General features: G+C 32.9%; 2 protein-coding genes across 7 annotated transcripts in view; one reads left to right on the forward strand and one right to left on the reverse strand.

The window, feature by feature from the left end:
* The window catches only part of LOC143244042 (exocyst complex component 6-like), a 285728-nt gene that overhangs the window by 3746 nt on the left and 262639 nt on the right, over positions 1 to 19343 (forward strand). For 3 of the 5 annotated variants that reach the window (XM_076488022.1, XM_076488020.1, XM_076488021.1), the window contains exon 1: positions 3218 to 3350. In XM_076488022.1, the coding sequence (XP_076344137.1) occupies positions 3318 to 3350 (33 nt within the window). In that variant the 5' untranslated portion in view covers positions 3218 to 3317. Of the gene's footprint in view, positions 1 to 3217; positions 3351 to 19343 lie in introns of those variants that run through there. The other 2 variants (XM_076488019.1, XM_076488023.1) reach the window with 2 other exon arrangements.
* On the reverse strand, positions 149 to 17794 carry LOC143244041 (TBC1 domain family member 30-like). Of its 2 annotated transcripts, XM_076488016.1 has the most exons (11): positions 17105 to 17792; positions 15186 to 15350; positions 14136 to 14263; positions 13377 to 13502; positions 12112 to 12297; positions 10786 to 10954; positions 8064 to 8235; positions 6761 to 6866; positions 2548 to 2713; positions 1106 to 1282; positions 149 to 574 (listed from the first exon to the last, which is right to left on the reverse strand). In XM_076488016.1, the coding sequence occupies exons 1-11, from the start codon at positions 17604 to 17606 to the stop codon at positions 168 to 170; spliced, it is 2304 nt and encodes a 767-aa protein (XP_076344131.1). In that variant the 5' UTR covers positions 17607 to 17792; the 3' UTR covers positions 149 to 167. The 2 variants fall into 2 exon arrangements, with proteins under 2 accessions (XP_076344131.1, XP_076344133.1); XM_076488018.1 differs by lacking the exon at positions 6761 to 6866 and having other exon boundaries at positions 2548 to 2729; positions 17105 to 17794.

A 19343-nucleotide genomic window follows, 5' to 3' on the forward strand; every position in this document is an offset into this window, starting at 1 on the left:
ATATAACAACTCTGTTACCACTGTAAAAATACTGATATGATTCTTATGTAAATGATTTTTATTACATTTAATGTTAAAGTGAAGAAAATATATTTAATAGAGACAATGTGACAATATCATGCTCTACAAAAAATATTGGTACCTGGGATTTACTCTTCATGTTCTCTTTATTTTAAAATATTTTGGTTTACAGAAAGTGCATTGTTGTCGCTATCATCTTCACTTTCATTCAGTCTTACGTCCAAAAAATCAACTGTACTTTCTAATGCTTCTAATTTTTCTTTAACTTCTCTTGAAAGATTGTTAGAATACAGTTTATTGCACACTTCAACTAGTGATTTCTTCATGTCATATTCTGTTTCTCCAGGAATCCTCATTAGCATGTTGGCACCAGATAAAGAAACTTTCGGAACTAGTTGTTGAACACAATTCTTACTGCAGATTGGGGTTTTCAGAATGAACCTTGTTTGCATTCCATTTTTGTATTTACTTACCAAAGGTTTTCTTTTAAGTAAGAGGTGATTCATAACCATTGAGGTCTTCTGTTTAAGTTTAGTAGATTCTCTGAAGTCTCCTGAAAAAAAAGAATACTATGGTAAATAACAGACTGTTACTGATAGTTATGCAAATTTACATTTAAACTTGATGGTCTAAAATATGTTGTTTTTAATCCAGTTAAATGAGTACAAATATCAAAGAAGCTCTAGTTATCTCACAAAGAAACAAGCTTCCCCTAACTTTAATGGTCAACTAAAGTTAGGGGGAGGCAATATCTTCTTGGCATTATAGGACAGAAATGAAATGATACAAGTACAATATGAGCCCATCTTTGTTTTGTATGATTTACCAATAAATACAATATACGTCTGTTTTTGTCTTGTGTGACTTGCCAGTAAGTACCATATGAGCATGTATTTGTCTTGTGTGACTTACAAGTAAGTATGATATGAGCCTATCTTTGTCTTGTGTGACTTACCAATGAGTTTGATATACATTTGTTTTTGTCTTGTGTGACTTGCCAGTAAGTACCATGTGAGCCTGTATTTGTCTTGTCTGACTTATTAATAACTATGATATAAGCCTGTCTTTGTCTTATGTGACTTACCAGTAAGTACAATATGAGCCTGTCTTTGTTGCTCACACAACTTGATATACTGTCTTTTAAGAGCAGAAATATCCAAAGATGTTCTCTCAACATGTGTGTTGGAGAATGACATCACCTGACTACTATCACTTGTAGTTGACCTGCTTGGAAATTCTTCTAATGTCTTACTAGAAGTACCTGTTAATGAAAATTGAAATAAACAAATAATTCTCATCATAAACAGTACTTTGTGGTGATGTTGTTGGAAAATATTTAGTTAATTATGGTCAGTTTTTAGTTGAATAATTTGTTTTTATCACATTTTATATGTTGAAAATGATAAATTTTCTTGTGGAATGTTAATATTCAAAGTTCTAACAAATAAGTTCTGACAGTTTGTGAACAGAAATTTAAACTGAACAATTTCTGTTAAAATTTGGAGAATTTCTGGAAGATATACTCAAAGAGAAAAATGATATTTGTATGACTGTCAAGCCTTATAGCCACTCTTAAAGATACAGTTATTTACTGCAACGTTTATAGAAAAATAAATAGTAAATATATATAATTTATACAGTTTAGGAGTTATGCCAAAGCTTTTAGTGTAACAACTCATGTGCTGGTAGAAGTAAAAACTTCAGTTGAGAACTGTTAAACTGATGAGTGAATTGATTTTTCAAATGAACTTTACAAAAGAATAAACTCTGCTGAATTACAAAGTCATCTAAAAATGTCCATGTTGGACAAGCAAATTTGAATGAAGATACAAAAACCATAGACAGTTTTTATGTTTTTTATTTTCATGTAAATACTTCCACTTTTTCATTGTAAAAAATGATAAATTATCATTTCATTAATAGTGTAAACTACCTACTTTCAGTCATTCTAAATACTTAGTTGAAATGGACACATTAAATAAACTTTCAGCAGTTGCTACTTCCTTTCAATTCAGTGGATCAACTGCAGTTTTACAGTCTTAAAAAACTAAATTCTAGGGTTCAATTCTTGCAGTGGACAGATCACAGATGGCCAGTTGTGTAGCTTTCCATTATAAACAACTTAATAGTTACAGTCAGCAAATCTTTCAGTTTATTTTCTAGGACTGAATATAATAAACAAACCTTTTAGTGATATTTTCTTCTAGTTGTGATTAATTTACAAAGACCTTTCATTAGTATACTTTATTTTTTCTCCTACTACTTAGAGAGATTATTAAGTTGTGAAAAGAAATCACCCATTTTGAAAATTTCTGTCATGAAGTTAGGTGTTCATTGTTAGGATCTGGTGTTTAAATACATGTAACATGAACATTAATTTAAAGAACTCTTCTTAAACCTGTTACAATGTAAGTTTTAAACTTCAGATTTTCTGACAGCAACTCCATTTGACATTAAATATCAGCAGAGTACATTTGTTAACATACTATCCTAACAATTTAGCACACATTCAACTAATAAACCTACCTTTAAATGAAGTCATATTTAAAAAGGTGGACAAACACCACTCTTTACTGGTTGATAGTCCACTCACATCATTATCACTGTCACATGGAGGGAGTGGATAAATGTTATAGTTGTATTTGTCTCGTAGCTCTGTTAATTGAAGAAATGGTTCCATAGTGCAAATTTTCTGCAAAAAATAGCCACTACTCAGGTTTTTACATTAACACAATGTTATTTTTGTACTTTAATAGTTATTAAAAGCATTATATTTTGAATATTCAAAATTGTTTTTCAATACTTAAAATAACCAGATGATGTAACTAAACAACTGTAAACTTTGAGAAATTTAAATAACCATATGATGAAACTAAACAACTGTAACCTTTGAGAAATTTAAATAACCATATGATGAAACTAAACTGTAACCTTTGAAAAATCAAAATAATGAGTGATGCAAATTCAGTTTATTGGAGCAGCCTGAGTGGTAGTGCCAGCTAACAGAAATTTTGGAAAAGGTAACAAAAGTGAATCAACTCTTATTCATTGTTTTTACATGTCACTGTACATTAATTAATTAATCATATGACACAATATTATTATGAAAAACTCACATGAATGTAGTTTTCCAGGATTATTTTGATTATTACTGCTATTATTATTAAAGCATTAAAACCTTTGTTTAAGTAATTTTATTGGTATATTTAGCTTTCACTAAAATTTTATTTTCTCATAGAATTTTATATTAACTTGGAATCTAAATCTTGAAGGAGGGGTCATAGGATCTAAGCTAGATGGACAAGATTTCTCCTCTTCAGGTAAACAAGGTAACTAATGATGTAACTTGGTAACTGTAAGCCTTCATATTATGATAATATTTACATGTGGATTGTTTAGAATTTTGTTGTTGTTGTTTTAAAAGTAAAAGACCATAACTTAATTTTGTTTGACGTATGCTAAGAATTAACTGTAGGGATGAATTTATAATTAGGTCTCAAGGGCTAAATGGTAGGCTTAGGTTAGTATGTAAAGATAAGCAGATAAGCTAGTTGGACTTCTGGGATCAGTTCAATGTAAGAAAGGAGCTGTTTGGAATGGATGGTTTATATTTAAATATTGTAGCTTCTGGCTTGTTTGCTAAGACTATTAGCTCAGCTGTAAGGGAAGTTTTACACTAGAACTAGACAGTGGTGAAGGTAAAGATAAACTAAATGTAAAAAGAATAAGAGGCAGAAAAGTTTAGCATTGGAAATTAGTACAGAAGTAGTTATAATAGTAGGCTTAATTGTTACTATTGTAATGACAGAAGTATAAGAAATAAAATAGATAACTATAAAGCACAGGTAGGAATGGAGAATTTTTATGTAATGGGAATAACTGAAGCATGGTTAAACAAATGATTTTTGATGACAGAAGTTTTTTTGAAATACAGGGTTACAGGCTATTCAATAGGGATAAAGTATTAAAGAAGGGAATAAGTGGCTTTGTTTGTAAAATGTGAGTTACATCCACTGAAGTTGAGGATAATAAAGATAATAACAAGGAGATTGAGTAAAGTTTGGTTTACTTTAGTGGATATGAAGGATTAAGGCCTTTGGTGGGAATTTGTTACATATCACCACATGATATTGATGAAAATATTGAAAAACTACAATGAGATGAAGATTTCATCTGATTGTAAATTCAGGCATAAAGTTTAGGAAACACTAGAGTGAAACCATGACAGAGAAAAGTTTTGGAAACTGTTCAAAATGGATTTCTTCACAGATTAGTCAGGGAATCTATTAGAAACAATGTTATTTTAGATTTATTGTTAACTTCAAATATATAAATGATTGAGAGTGTAGAAATTGGGGAACATCTTGGTGCAAATGATCATTGCTGTATTAGGTTTTATATTTTGCTGCATATTGAGATAAGGAATAATAATATTTTGGTTACAAATTTCAAAACAAATTTTGAAGGGAAGTGACAAGAATTATCTTTTATGAATTGGACAGCTGGGTTATTTGGAGACACTGATCAGATGTGGAAAATTTCTAAAGATGAATTTTTCAATATTCAAGGCAAATATACTCCTTGTAGATAGAAAAGGGTAGGTGCAAGTAAAAAACCAGGGTGGCTCCAAAGAATTTAAAAGATAAAATTAAAGAAAAGCATCATAAATTCAGCAAGTTTAAATTGGCTGGTATCAAAGAAGACTTAGAAAATTGTAGAAAATCAAGAATGTTGGTTAAACAAGAAATTAGGATAAAAAGATGTTTCAGAAATGGTTATCTGAAAATTAACACTGTGGATTTCTTTAAATACATTAAGGGTAAACACAATGTTAGAATGGAGATAGGACCCCAGAAGGATGATAAAGGAAGGCTAGTATCTGATGATTGGGAAATGACTAGGTTATTACATTTGGTGTTTTTTTTTTTTTTTACTAACAAAAATTTAAGCAGTATTCAATATCTTGAATGGTTGATAGATGGAAAGAAAATGGAACAAGATGATGACTGCATTAATTCTGAGCTGGTTAAGAAATAATTGAAAAGTTTAAAAAATTATAAGGTTCTAGGGCCAGACAACATTTCTGAAACAGTTGTGAAGAAAGTTAAAGATTGGATATGTGAGCCACTTCTGTATTTTGTCAGTCATTGAACAGTTGGCTGATACCAGAGGTTTGGAAGTTATCTAATGTAACTCCTCTTTTCAAGGGAGATGATAGAAATTGGCCCAGTAATTATAGACCAATTAACTTTATATCAGTTGTGTGAATAATTTGGGAAGCACATTTAAAGATGTTTTGTAATGTCATTTAAGAAAGTTTAGAATTTTACTGGATGATCAACATGGATTCACTGAAGAAAATTCTTGCTTTACAAATCTTTGATATTCTTTGAAAATGTTACTGTTTATGTAGATAAGGGTAAGGGTGTAGGTTTTGCATATCTGGATTTCCAAAAAGCACATTTGACAAAGTGCCATATAAAAGGCTTGTAAAGAAACTTATCTCTATAAGTGTATGGGAGATATGTTAACTACTTGGATAGAAGAGTGGCTTGATGGAAGAAAGTAGAAGGTTGTTATAAATGGAGTTCAATCAAACTGGAGTAATGTTACAAGTGGAGTACCACATGGCTCAGTCTTAGGACCTTTGCTCTGTATTAGTTACATCAATGACATAAATGAAGGAATGGTCAATAAGTTGCCTAAATTTGTAGATTGTATCAAGATCTTGGGTGTTGCTGGCTTTCAAGAGGATGCTGCCGATTTATAAAAGGATTTAGATCAGTTAGTGAGTTGGACAAATAAATGGTAGATGGGTTTCAATTATAATAATTACAAAATAATGTATGTTGGTTATCAGAGTTTGAATTATTAGTATAATTTGGACAATAATAAACTTAACAATTTCATGAAAGAAATAGATCTTGGTGTAATGGTTGATCAGTCTCTAAAGCCATCCAAGCAGTGTGCTGTTGTTAGTGGTAGAGTGAATTGGATTTTAGGTTGTACTCAGATATACTCAATACAAGTCTAAAGTGGTTATAATTTCATTGTATGAGTCATTGGTTAGGCCGCATTTAGAATATTGTGTTCAGTCTTGGGCTCCTAACCTTAAGAAGGACATTGAATCATTGGAAAAGGTTCAGAGAAGGGTTACTAGGATGATGCCTGAGATGGAAATGTTATCACATGGGGGTAGGTTAAGATCTCTGAACTTGTTTTCTCATACATAAAAGAGTGTAAAGGTATCTGATTGAGACGTTTATGACTGTAAATGGAATTGATAGTGTGGATTGTTTTTTTTTATATCTAACAGTGAGAATAGCAGTACTAGGAGACACAAATATAACTTTTGGCAGGGTAGGAATCATCTGCAGCTAAAACAGTTTTATTTTTCTAACAGGATGGTTGGCCTGTGGAATGGATTGACTTTGGATGTTGTAGAGGCAGTAAATGTTAGTGAGTTTCAGAAAAAGCTTGACAATTAAATGAATGATAAGAGTTAGCTTTAAGATTTTTTTATTTATTTTTCAAATTATTTTAATTTAACTTAGAGGATGGAATAGCCAAAATGGACCTATACGTTTCATGTCATTCCAAACAAAATGTTATATCGAAATATAACACACATAACAGCAATACTATAAGATCACTTTGAAGTAAGTAGTTAAACAGAAAATTTGTTGTTGTACTACAAATCATGTCTCCACACTAACTGTAAAAGTAAACTGTATCTTACCTGTATAAGTTCACCTGAATCCATCAATCCAAACTCTAACATTTCTCTGTTCAGGTGTCCCATTGTACTATAAAACTCATCTGCTGTCTCTACACTCAACACTTCACTGTCAACAATATGAGCTTTTAACAAAGTTGTCTTATTTAAGTGAGTAGTCAAAAATATAAATATCAATAAAATTGAACTGTCAACAAAATTATCTTGTTGCACATTATGACACTTAATGACAGCATTAGTGCACATTGTAACACTTAGTAGCAGCTATTAGTGCACATTGTGATGCTTAGTAGCAGCTATTAGTGCACATTGTGACACTTAGTAGCAGTACTATTAGTACAAATTGTGACCCTAAGTAACAATACTATTAGTGCACATCATGACACTCAGTAACAGCATTATTAGTGCACATTCTGAGTGCTATAAGTGTGCATCATGGACATGTAGCAGTAGCACTCTTAGTGTACATTGTCAGCTCTTAATCACCTTAATCTCTTACCTAATTTGTTTAATGTTTTTAGTACTTTTTCCATCTACTTTTTACAAATGAAAGTTAATAGGATTTGGATGACCTTGTCAGTGTTATATTAAATCCAAACTACTGGTAAGTGTTTTCGCCCTATACATTTTAAAGAAATATTGTTATTCAGGAAAATGGATGAAATACTAAATCTGTATTTATACAATAGTATTTCAGGGTGTGGCTAGATCTTCACCAAAATTGGTGTGGAAGTTCATTAGGCCCATGGAGAGATACATACAAATTTACTGTTTTGTATTTTGCTCTTTTATAGTTTTATGGGCATTTTTGATATTTTACCACTGCTTTGTTTCATTTTGATGGATCTTAATCAAAATTGATAAAAAACGTTTATTGGATCCATAGGGAGATATATATAAATATTCAGTTTTTCCATTTTTGCTGTTTTTATTAGCATTTTTATATTTTTTTACCTATACTTCATCTCCTGTTGATGGATCTTCACCAAATTTGGGATGATGGATTCATGGGAAGATACATGCAAAGTTGCAGGTTTTATGGGCACCTTTTATTACCACTTTGCCCCATGTTAGTGTACCTTCCCCAAATTTGGCATGATGATCTCTTAGGTCCATGAAGAAATACAAGCTGATTTGCAGTATTTATGTGTTTTTTTTAGTTTTTTGCAATTACACATAAAGGAAGCAACTGTTCATGTCCTAAGATAACCTTTCATTAATCATGAATTTATATAACTTCCATCAAGGGGACAGGTACTCCAGCTAGTTATAAAATAAAATATAATATAAAAACATTGGTACTTACTGAGATAGACCTTCCCACATTGCTAAAGCAGTTTTTAACAAAACTTCATTTCCTTCAAGGAAGACAAGATCCCACACTTTAAGAACTGTTGACTTGGGTAAACAAGTTGAGAACAAAGTGAGGAACCACTGCATAGTGAAAACGTTTGTTAGGGGTGGTTCATAGTTTGTACCTACAGAAGAGATGTTCTACTGTTCATTATTGTTGTTGCATCATTATAGAGTAAATGTTTCACTGATATTTACACGAATTGCATGCCAGTAATATTATTTCAGGGTACCCATTAAGAAAGCTTAACTGTATAAAGGGCAATGTTTGATAATGCTCCCCTTCCTTCTTTTGTTACTAAATCTCTAATGTTCTCATTAGATCCTATTTGCTTCATTTAAGATAATAACTGACTCACTTAAATGATTAAGTACTTGTGTCTTTAAAGTAAAATTAACAAAATATAAAAAGTGGAAGTGTTCTCTGTTTACGAGGTTTTTTTTCCCCCTTCTTCTTGGGGAAAGATTCCAAAACAAAATAGCTTCTGTATACCATCAGAATATTTCCAGTTATCAAGCCAAAAATTATGATAAGTGAACTAGCTAGCTCTGGTTGATAGATACTAACCACAAAATGGATCATCTTCATTGTATAAAACATGTACGATCAGAAATTGAGGTTTGGACAAGAGAACACTGGAGGATTAAGATAATGAGAAACTTATTAGGGAAGGCCATGGAGGCATATGGTAACCTAATAGTAAATGAAGCCCAAGTTGGGGGAGATTGCATTCTTAACTAAGTCTAATTTGACTGCAGAAATGTATCATAAATGCTTCTGCAACTACAGAAGAATTACACATGAAACTTACTAGGACTAGTTTAATAAGCCAACAGATTAATGGTTGAGGTCAGAAAAAATAATGACAGATTTTGATTACTTAACAGTAGATAATCAACTAACTTAGAACACTCCTGCTGGCATGAAAACATTCATTCTATAGGAAACCGAAGGACAATTAACAAACTAATTACTTGAATATAATTTTATATGGACAGTCACTTAAGAAATAAAAGAGTCATAAGAAATACTCCAAGTTGAAACATGAGCAGTCAAAACATACCATCCAGTAGGGGGTCACCTATAGAAAAACTGACATAAGCTCTCCAAGAAATGTACTATTTACTTGTAGTTGTGGATAATTAGATCACAGATAGACTATTAGACAAAACCAGTCTTTGTTTGTATCCAAGACAAGAATTAGTAAGCTTCCCTAAATCTGTGGAAGATTAGGTAAAATACAGTCTGTTATTATATTTTGACCAGACAAGTTGCAAAGGAATTGTTAGTATCATGACTTGGTTGTCTAAACTGTAAAGTTAATTTATCATTCACAAATGCCTATGGTGAAACAGGAAACTTCTTATTCAAGTGAACAGCATGTCTAGGTATTACGTAAACCTTACCCTACAATGTCCCACTTACAAATAACTACGATAATCAGAGTTATGTAAAAAACTGTCACAACATAGCTATGTGAATGGCTGCATAATTATTAACTCAGTCATTTTGGGATTATCCAATATGATAGTTTAACATATACAATGGGAAAGAAGTATGTGACAGTAAACATCTGTATTACAGGTTTTACTGCTTTAAGCACCCAAGAACTAACTGTAAAGCCACTTTGTGAGTAAACATATTAATTAAAATAAAGTAGGTTACAGTTAACTCACACCTGTTAAAACCTTGCCATGTAAACCAAATATGTATATACTAAAAAGCTGTTTAGATCAATGGATAGCCTTTTTCTTAAGCAAAAATAGCTCACTTACACATTTAGCTTTAAAGGATGGTACTATAAAAGATAATTAAAAACACTTTTGAAGAAGCTAATAACCAATGTACCCAGAGGAACAATAATCACAGAAACACAATCCCTCACTTAACCCTATACAATGTGGAACAATTCAATCTTGTTACCCATATAATTAGAAATCTATGTTCGTCTCATTGGTAAATGCATATCACATGATCTAGGGATCAAAATCCTACTAAATTCTATATAAAAGATGGAAATTGGTGCCCAGTTATAGTTAAACCCACCATTACCTGTTTGTTTCATTAGAAAGGGGTCAAAGGCTACTTGGAGGAGTCACCAATTTTAACAATAGTGTGTTGTCTGTCAGTTAGTTAATAGGCTATGAAATAATGTCATGCAAGATACATTTATGACAGAACTTGTGATGTTATGATGTCAGTAAATTGTGCACATACCACAAATCATGAGAAGAATTATTCATGCTGTAGGCTTCAGCACAGCATGACATAAAAAGCTTCAAAAGCAAGAAGTAAAATTATTTGTTACTTTTGAAACACAATACTTTCAGGGACCCTGTCAAAGTACATCTAGCACGTGATTTTTAAATATAAATTGGTATTGTTCTTATCCACTTCTGGCTTGTGCTATTATTGGAACAAATATTATTACATTAACACAGTACAGAAACAAACAAAAACACAATGAATAAAATACAAAAAACAACTTAATTAGAAAACTTCATCATAATGAATTTACTATTAATAGAAGAAGCTTCATGTTTTAGAGTTTGAACTAACTAACATTTAAGAAGCCAAGAGAAATTTTCAAAATCCTTGATAAATAAATATTTGACTTAACAAAGTATAAAATTCATATTCTTCAAGGGATTGTTATTATAACTGTATGGTGTACCTGTTGAACAAACCCTGGCCTGTAACTGAAGATTCTCTAAATGACGAGATAATTCAGGAATACGTGCATCTAATAGTTCTCGGAACACAGCCATATCTACAGATAAGCCTCGCAGGTTGTCAGCGAAGTACCCTGAAGGCAGAACACTTTCTATCAGAAATATCATCACCTAGAGAAATATATAAAATTATAAAGATACATTCATGAGGTAACACGTCTTAATAAACATAATGAACTTTAAATGTTCAAAACTATAAGTAGGAATGTCGAAGTTTGTTTGTTCAAAATAATTTTTATTATTTTTACTAGAAGAATGTTGGTTACCTAAATTCTGCTGGTTCTAAAAATATTAGTGAAACTTCCTTCATTAACACAGCATCGCATGTTCAATCAAACTCAACATATTTCTGAGTTTGATAGATTATGGTTAAAAATGGTAGATGTAGTAGTGTTGCTAAGAAGAAGCAACTACTTTGCACCTGAAACTGATTTGCTGCTAAATCCTACAAATGTCCAATTTCTATCCACCTATTCAAGTCGTATCTACTCATCAAAATTCTATCCTCTTGTCAAAGTCCTACCCACCAGCCAAAGTTCTACACACTCATCCAAGTTCTATTCATTCATTAAAGTCCTGTCCAATTTCTATCTATCCATCCAAGACTTATCCACCTACCAAAGTCTCACGTACCCATTCAAGTCTTATGTACATGTCAATTTCTATCCACCCGTCCAAGTCCTATTGATGTTACCAAATTCTAAACTATGGACTGGTTTGCCATCACTTTCTTCCAAAGTCTTCTAAATTGAAAACTTAAACACAGCTGATCAATTGATGTTTCCAGAGAACAAATTTGATAACATTAAAAAACATCAATAATATCACAACATGTCTTATAAAATCTTCGTGGCTTCAAATATGAATATGACAAAGGAAGAGTATTTGGACAATTTTATTATTTATGTCACACACATACCCATTACAGTTAAAGGAATATGAGTTGTGCAGGATGAGATTTGGTGACACAGCAGTTTTGAATTATTAGAATTTGACATCTCAGGATGTGCCTTTTCCATCACCAGTTTGTTTAGCTTATTAATGAATATTCATCAAAGGCTGTTATATAATGTTTTTTTTTTCTATTTAGGGTCTAACCAGTATTCACACTAACTTTCCAAGAAAATAAGTTTTACAGTTTTTTGTTACTTGCAATGTGAAAATAACACATGAGTGAGTTACAGAAATGAACCCTACTACAACTCAAAGTAGTCCAGAAAATAGATAAAGAAATGAACAATCTTATAAATTTTGTTAGAGAGGTTTACCTTAAATGCTTCTTCCTCCTTCCATTCCATAACTTCCAAAATAATGGCTGCCAACATATTCAAGCCCTGACAGTAGCCTACTCTCTTATTCCAGCGGGCATACGCTAAAAGAACTCGCTTTAACAAGGCTTGATAAAATTCACATGCTTCACTACTAAACAAGCTACATCCTGTCCTGTGAAGATCCTGAAATAAAAAACAACCTCATCACTGAACATGCTGCATCCTGTCCTGTGGGGATCGTGAAATAAAAAACAATTTCACAACTGAATTTGCTACATCCTGTCCTGTGAAGATCCTGAATTAAAAAACAACCTTACCATTGAACATGTTACATCCTGTCCTGTGAAGATCCCGAAATAAAAAACAACCTCACCACTGAACAAGCTACATTCTGTCCTGTAAATATCCTTAAAGAAAAAACAACCTCACCACTGAACAAGGTACATCATGTCCTGTGAAGGTCCTGAAATAAAAACCCTACTCAGAGAAAGCTAATCTTGAGTTTAATGCTATGTAAAATGAGCATAGTTTCACAAAACTTTCTAATTTACATTACCACCACCACTAACATGATAATCCTAACACTGCGTTAATCCTGGTATAAAGATAAACAAACCAACATCACTGAATCAGCTCTGATAACAAATGATTGGAGAATATCAGTTTAAAATACAACATTTTGTGTCTTCTTATCTATATGATTAGTCTGAATAAAACTTAATAGCAAAACAGTGTAGGTTAACAATATTAGTTTAACAGCATCTATGAAAAAAAAAAAAAAACTGAAGTTTTAAGGGGAAAAGAAAGTCACATTTAAAGTACTTGATATTCTAATGTCATGTTGGTTTGTTCTCCAGAAATTATTTTTACACAATAGAGCGAAATGTTTTGGAAAATGTGATGTGAAGGTCAAAGTTCAGTTCAAGCCATACAGAATTTAATTAGTTGGGTAAACAACACAAGCTTTCTAGATTTTGTTTTGAAAGTTCTCAGCCTGACCTCCAACTAATTTACAACAGTATCACTATTTCCTTCAACAGAAAATAAAATAGGTCTTAAGATTAAACTTTTGTTAGAAAGAAGTAAAATTAAAGTGTAGGCTTTAAAGAAGTTTATGAAATTCTTATTCTAATATCTTGAAAGTACAACTAAAAGACTTGCAGCATTATGTTCTGTTCTCTCTCAAAGCCACTTATATTAATATTAATAAGAAAAATAACATTAAATTACAAGAAGAATTCAAGATATTCAAAAGTACCAACCTTGATGATCTGAGTCCCAAGGCGATCGTCATCTGGATTACTCTTATCATTGAAGCAAAACTGCTTGGTGGCATTCCAGTCAATTTTCTGGATGTTGACATATCTACTGGCAAGCGTCAACCAGAGCTGTATTTGCACAATGACAATAATCAAATATAACGTTTTCACAAAAGAATAACTATTAATACGTTCATCCAACGTATTCAAAATATCCTTTAAAATTTAAACCTAGGACGTTTATAGGTTTCACTAATTTTAACTTTTGCATTTTCAGTGGTATTAATATCAGCAGAAGTATGTATTTTAAATCTTGTTATTTTAATGTTAATAATATTACCAAAATTAGCGAAAATTAAGTTAGTGTGGAAGAACAATGTACTGGAGGGGTACCTGGGTAAACAAATGTTGTTCACTTAGTGTGAAAGAATGTTGTGAAGGGTTACCTGGGTAAACAAATGCTGTGTAGTTAGTGTGGAAGAACATTGTACTGAAGGGTTGCCTGGCTAAATAAATTTTGTTAAGTTAGTGTGGAAGAATGTTGTACTGAAGGGTTACCTGGCTAAATAAATTTTGTTAAGTTAGTGTGAAAGAACGTTGTAATGGAGGGTTACCTGGGTAAACAAATGCTGTCTAGTTAGTGTGGAAGAATGTTGTGCTGAAGGGTTACCTGGGTAAATAAATGTTCTTCAGTTAGTTAGACAGCAGTTTGATTTGATTATTGAATCATCCAGAAGCCACCTAGAATCCACCCCCACTCACCCTTTTCCGGAAATAAGAAGGAATTCGTGCTGGCAGTCGAACAACCATTTTCATGGCATCATGCCATTGGCTGAAACCTGTTTCACCTGGAAAAGGTTCCAAAGTGAACCTTATTCTGGTGTCAATCCCTATCATGAAAACAGATTAACCACGTGATTAGTTACTAAGTCAGTAAATGTAAAGAGTTAACATTATTTGTGATAAGAATATTCATTACAAGTTATTTCGTTTAAAAAAATTTTTACCCCTTCATTCACGTGAACAAGTACTCTCACCAACAATCCACAATAATTTATGGTACCTTACACATATAATGTTTAATTTGGAAGTACGTTAGTGCATAGTATTCACAGACTACGAATCAGAAATTTTATTGTTTGCAGTTCCTTAATTCACAAATAGACTGTCAATTTCCACTATTTGGTAACAGTATTAGCCCAAAATGTGCTTGGGCAGTGGGTGTTAACGTTATCTATCAGTTCTAGGAAGACACGGCTCTGAGAAGATTTACGTAACTTTATGAACAAAACAAAGTTTAAGTAAACGTTACATTGGTACCAATAGAGAAAACTGTATAGTTAAAGCAGACATTACGCTGGTACCAACAGAGAAAACTGTATAGTTAAAGTAGACGTTACACTGGTACCAATAGAGAAAACTGTATAGTTAAAGTAGACGTTACACTGGTACCAATAGAGAAAACTGTATAGTTAAAGTATATATTGCACTGGTATCAATAGAGAAAACTCTATAGTTAAAGTAGACATTACACTGGTACACATACAGAAAACTTCATACTTGAAGTAGACATCAGAAAGATTCCAAGTCAGACAACTTGGAAATTAGAGTGCACATTTCGACACAAGTGCTTCAATGATAAAGGTGAATTAAAGGGTATCTGAAAGAAACAAAGGAACACACAGCCCTATCAACCCGAGTGTTGTGCCTTTCCTTAAGCCCAAAGCTATTTGTGAAGAGTAGTTTTTAAGCATCAAATGTTAGGTATCATCTCATGTATGAAATATAATTTGGAAATGTTAGATTACTTACTACGTTTCTGGGAGATTGCCTGTAGAATGGCTGTTATAACATCGTATTTTCGATTCCGTTTATTTTGAAAATGGTCCCTCAGCTTCAATCTGCAAACCAAACGATTATTAAGGTGGTGAACACGTTTCAGGAGATGTGACTTGATCAGTACCAACTCCTGAACTCCTAAAGAGACATAAACAAGTGTGTTTGTGAGATACTCTTAGTTTCTTTGTTAAAATGACGATCCTTCATTTCCTATCAACAGAAGATAATTATTTTGTCGTCTGTCTGTGTTCTTTTGGTAACCGATTTTATTTTTTTTTTTTTTGGGGGGGGGGAATAAAAATCCGGACCTCTGGAAAATTGTGCGAACTTTACAGCGTCAGGTCCTAGAAAATACACCTTTATATGCTTATATTGTTTAATATTGCATCTATAAAACACACAGTCTAAAACTGGTACTTTGTTGTTAGATTTTTCTTATCGGTTTGAAGTGGAAATGGGTTATGTCAAAGGTCCTCTAAAGTTGGTGTGTGTTAACACTAGCACATGTGAAAAATGTCTGGTACAACGAACTTGTGATATTCAACTTTAGTTTGTTACAGATAGATATCCATTGACACTAACCAACGTGACACAGAACCTTATCAAGAAAATCAAGCATCACTGTTGATGTTACAGCTCTACTTCGTGAGTCAATACTTGATTACACGCTAATATATGTTATCATATATGATATATGTATCATATACCAAAAAACTTCTTCACAGTAAAGACAATTGTAAAAAACAACAAAAAAAAACACTTCTCCGTAATTTCTCATTCTAGATATAACCATACTATTATTCTGAGAATTCACTATGGAGTATCCATTCCAAGGACGGTAGTTATGTAAATTCATGATTAATAAAAAGTTATCTGAGGGCACGAAAAGTTGCTTCCCTTACATTTGATTGTAAAAAAACACTCATAAAAACTGCAAAACACAAAATGTGAAATCGTGAGTCTGGCTATATCTCAGTATGGATCCACAGGTCATATTGTCAAATTTAATGAAGATATGTCAATAGAGAGCAAAGTAATAGTAAGAAACGTAAAAAAAACGCAAAACTGAAAATGTTCCACCCATGGACATTATTAACTTCCAAAGCAATTTTGATGAAGATCAATCTTTACCCTGCGAAGTAATTACATGAATGGACAACAGACAGTACCATTATATTTACATAGATGTGTGTTCTGTTTTTTCCTATTACTATATGATAACTTCTCGTATTTCAAACTTCCTCAGTGGCACAGCGGCAAGTCTGATTGATTATAACGCTACAAACCGGGTTTCAATACCCGTGGCAAGGACAGCGAAGGTAAATAGTCCATTGTGTTCAAGAACAAAACGAACAGAAATGTATTCTCTAGATGGCTGGTATGGGTATTAAAACTTTAATTAAAATAAAGTACAGTACACCATTTTGACCTCCTTAGGTCATCTTCAGGTTAAGAAAGAGAGTTTGCAACTGACCGTTGCTGGACATGTCTTAGGAACGAGAGTGTAAACGGGTGCGAGATTGTAGGTAATTAATTAATAACCTAACATCTAATTGGATCGCCCTCTACAATCTAATGCCCCTTTTCACTCTTCTCCCTAAGACCTGCCCAGCAACGGTCAGTTACAGACTGTTAACCTGAAGAAAATCTAAGAAGGTTGAAACGTTGTTCTGTACTTTATTTTAATTAAAGTTTTAATACCCATACCAGCCGTCTTGAGAATACATTTTTACTTCAAGTGGGTTTCTCGTCATCACGAAAAATCAACAGAACTTATTACAACTTATTTATTTTTGCAACGCCTTCTGTAGAAGTCCTCTTAGTATTGATTAAATAAAAAAAAAAATTACCTCTAGGATACTGTAGTTATTCTCTCTGTCAGTAATGCTTACCTTTATGGTACAGGGTTGTTTTCGAGTACCAGGCGCTGTGGTGACTCTCACAGTCCGATGTGAAGTTCTGTGGGGCTGCAAACACATCACTAACTGAAGAGTCTGTCAAGTTATCACTGTCCGCACTGTAACGCCGGTTGTAGATTTCCACAAGTAATCCATCGACGATTGACGGAATTCTTTTCTTGTTTACAGTCATAGCTTCTGGTTCTGGTGGTTTAGCCTCCAAAGTCCTCGTGGCTGACCTATTTGGATTGTGCTGGACATATCTATCGTCTTGCCGATTAAGATGGCATTCCCAGGTCTGTAACGTTGAACGTTCGGAATCTGGTTTTTCTAGTAGCAGTGCCGGTAGGTGAAAGTTTTGAAAATTTTCCACAAACTCGGGTTCAACATTGGTGAGACAGTCAGGTAACTCGGGAGAGGACGGAGGGGTTAGAGGAATGTCACTGAGGCCTTTCGTAGTCGTCTGTACTTCAACTGTGGAGGGATTAGAAGTCATTTCTAAATTTGAGTTTAGATTCTTAGCCTGGATTCCTATGTATAACAAAAGTCGCCATATCTAGAGCCTCTGCCACGTCGAAGCTGTTATCACACATTTCCAGGGAGTGTCTGTTGTTTTTAACTGACGTCACATCAGTACAAGAACAAACCTACCATTACAATAGAGTGGTACGTGCTGATCGTTACGCGAGACTGATGAAAGTTACACAGCTTTCAGTTAAGTAAGCCTTATTTTTAAATACACATTTCTCTGGATATAGTAATGAGCTCGCCCGAATGAACAGACATGGCGTCATATGTATACACGAGAGAGAATTCATTGCATTACACATACACTACTATACATTTTGTTTATTGTGTTATACACGCACTATTTAGCTAGTTTTATGTTTACTGTATTATACATACACTACTTAGCTAACATTATGTTCATTGTATTGTAAATCCACTACTTCCCATTTTACTTTTTGCATTGTACATACAGCACAATAAAGAATATGCTAGCTGAGTAGTGTATGTACAATGCAAAAAGTAAAATGGGAAGTAGTGGATTTACAATACAATGAACATAATGTTAGCTAAGTAGTGTATGTGTAATGCAGTAAACATAATATTAGCTATTACACTGTCTAATACAGTAAACATAATATTAGCTAAATAGTGCGTGTACAACACAATAAACAAAATGTACAGTAGTTCATGTACAATAAACAAAATGCTAGCTAAGTAGTGTATGTGTAATGTAATGAAATCTCTCTCTGTATACATAATAAACATTTTGTTCATTATGTTGCACATACATTGTTTAGCTAACATTTTGTTTAATGTGAGTGTGTATTCACTACATAGTTAAGACGTTTATTGTGGGCCATATGCACAAGAACGGTTTTCATATTAAAAGTAGTCTTAGGACTGGTCTTGTCATCTGATCTCCAAATCTAAACCAATGAGAACTTTCCAATGTGTACAGACATTCATCCGTCCCTGGCAAGGAAAAGACATCGAAATCATCAGAGAATCTGTGCATTACTGGAGACAACCAGATACTTTCTGAAGTGATATGAATATGATTAACATCAGTGCTGGCTACATTCCTTGTATCCCAGGGAAGCCTCCATGGTGGTTGTTCAATAAGACGTGTGTCATTAGTAGCTCTTAGTGTTGGGTCATTGTTATCCAAGTTTTCCTACTAATGTACTGGTATATTCAAACAAAAAATCATTTAGCTGTTGTTACTACATTGGATCCAAATTTTCTCAACCAATGACTACAAATGTATTGGCAGCCATTTACTTGTTCTCAAACACAACAAAATTTCTACTACCCTGGTATTACCACTTTCTCAGGCATAATTTAATTTCTATATCCTAGTGTTACCATTTTCTCAGGCAGGATGTAATTTCTATATCCTAGTGTTACCACTTTTTCAGGCATGATGTAATTTCTATATCCTAGTGTTACCACTTTCTCAGGCACGATGTAATTTTTATATCCTAGTGTTACCATTTTCTCAGGCAGGATGTAATTTCTATAACCCGAGTATTACCACTAGTCTCAGTTACATCCACTTTACTTACTTCTTTGAAGATCATTCCAATGGGATAGAACATGATCAATCATCCATAATTACAAAACATCACTTGAACACTTCATTCTTTTTGGTAGAGAACAGCCAAAGCTATAACTGTATTTTACAGTACTGGTGCATTACTGGTTTGTAATAAATAATGGGACA

This window comes from Tachypleus tridentatus, chromosome 2, assembly GCF_004210375.1.
Source record: "Tachypleus tridentatus isolate NWPU-2018 chromosome 2, ASM421037v1, whole genome shotgun sequence".
NCBI classification, from domain to species: domain Eukaryota; kingdom Metazoa; phylum Arthropoda; class Merostomata; order Xiphosura; family Limulidae; genus Tachypleus; species Tachypleus tridentatus.

Excerpts from the sequence above, each read along its gene's own strand:
- LOC143244041 (XM_076488016.1), bottom strand. The coding sequence starts at position 17,606 with ATGACTTCTAATCCCTCCACAGTTGAAGTACAGACGACTACGAAAGGC. Across the intron at positions 8,236-10,785 it reads GGCCAGGGTTTGTTCAACAG|GTACAAACTATGAACCACCC; the intron begins GTACACCATACA and ends TCTCTTCTGTAG. Across the intron at positions 6,867-8,063 it reads ATGTGGGAAGGTCTATCTCA|TGAAGTGTTGAGTGTAGAGA; the intron begins GTAAGTACCAAT and ends TATTGTTGACAG.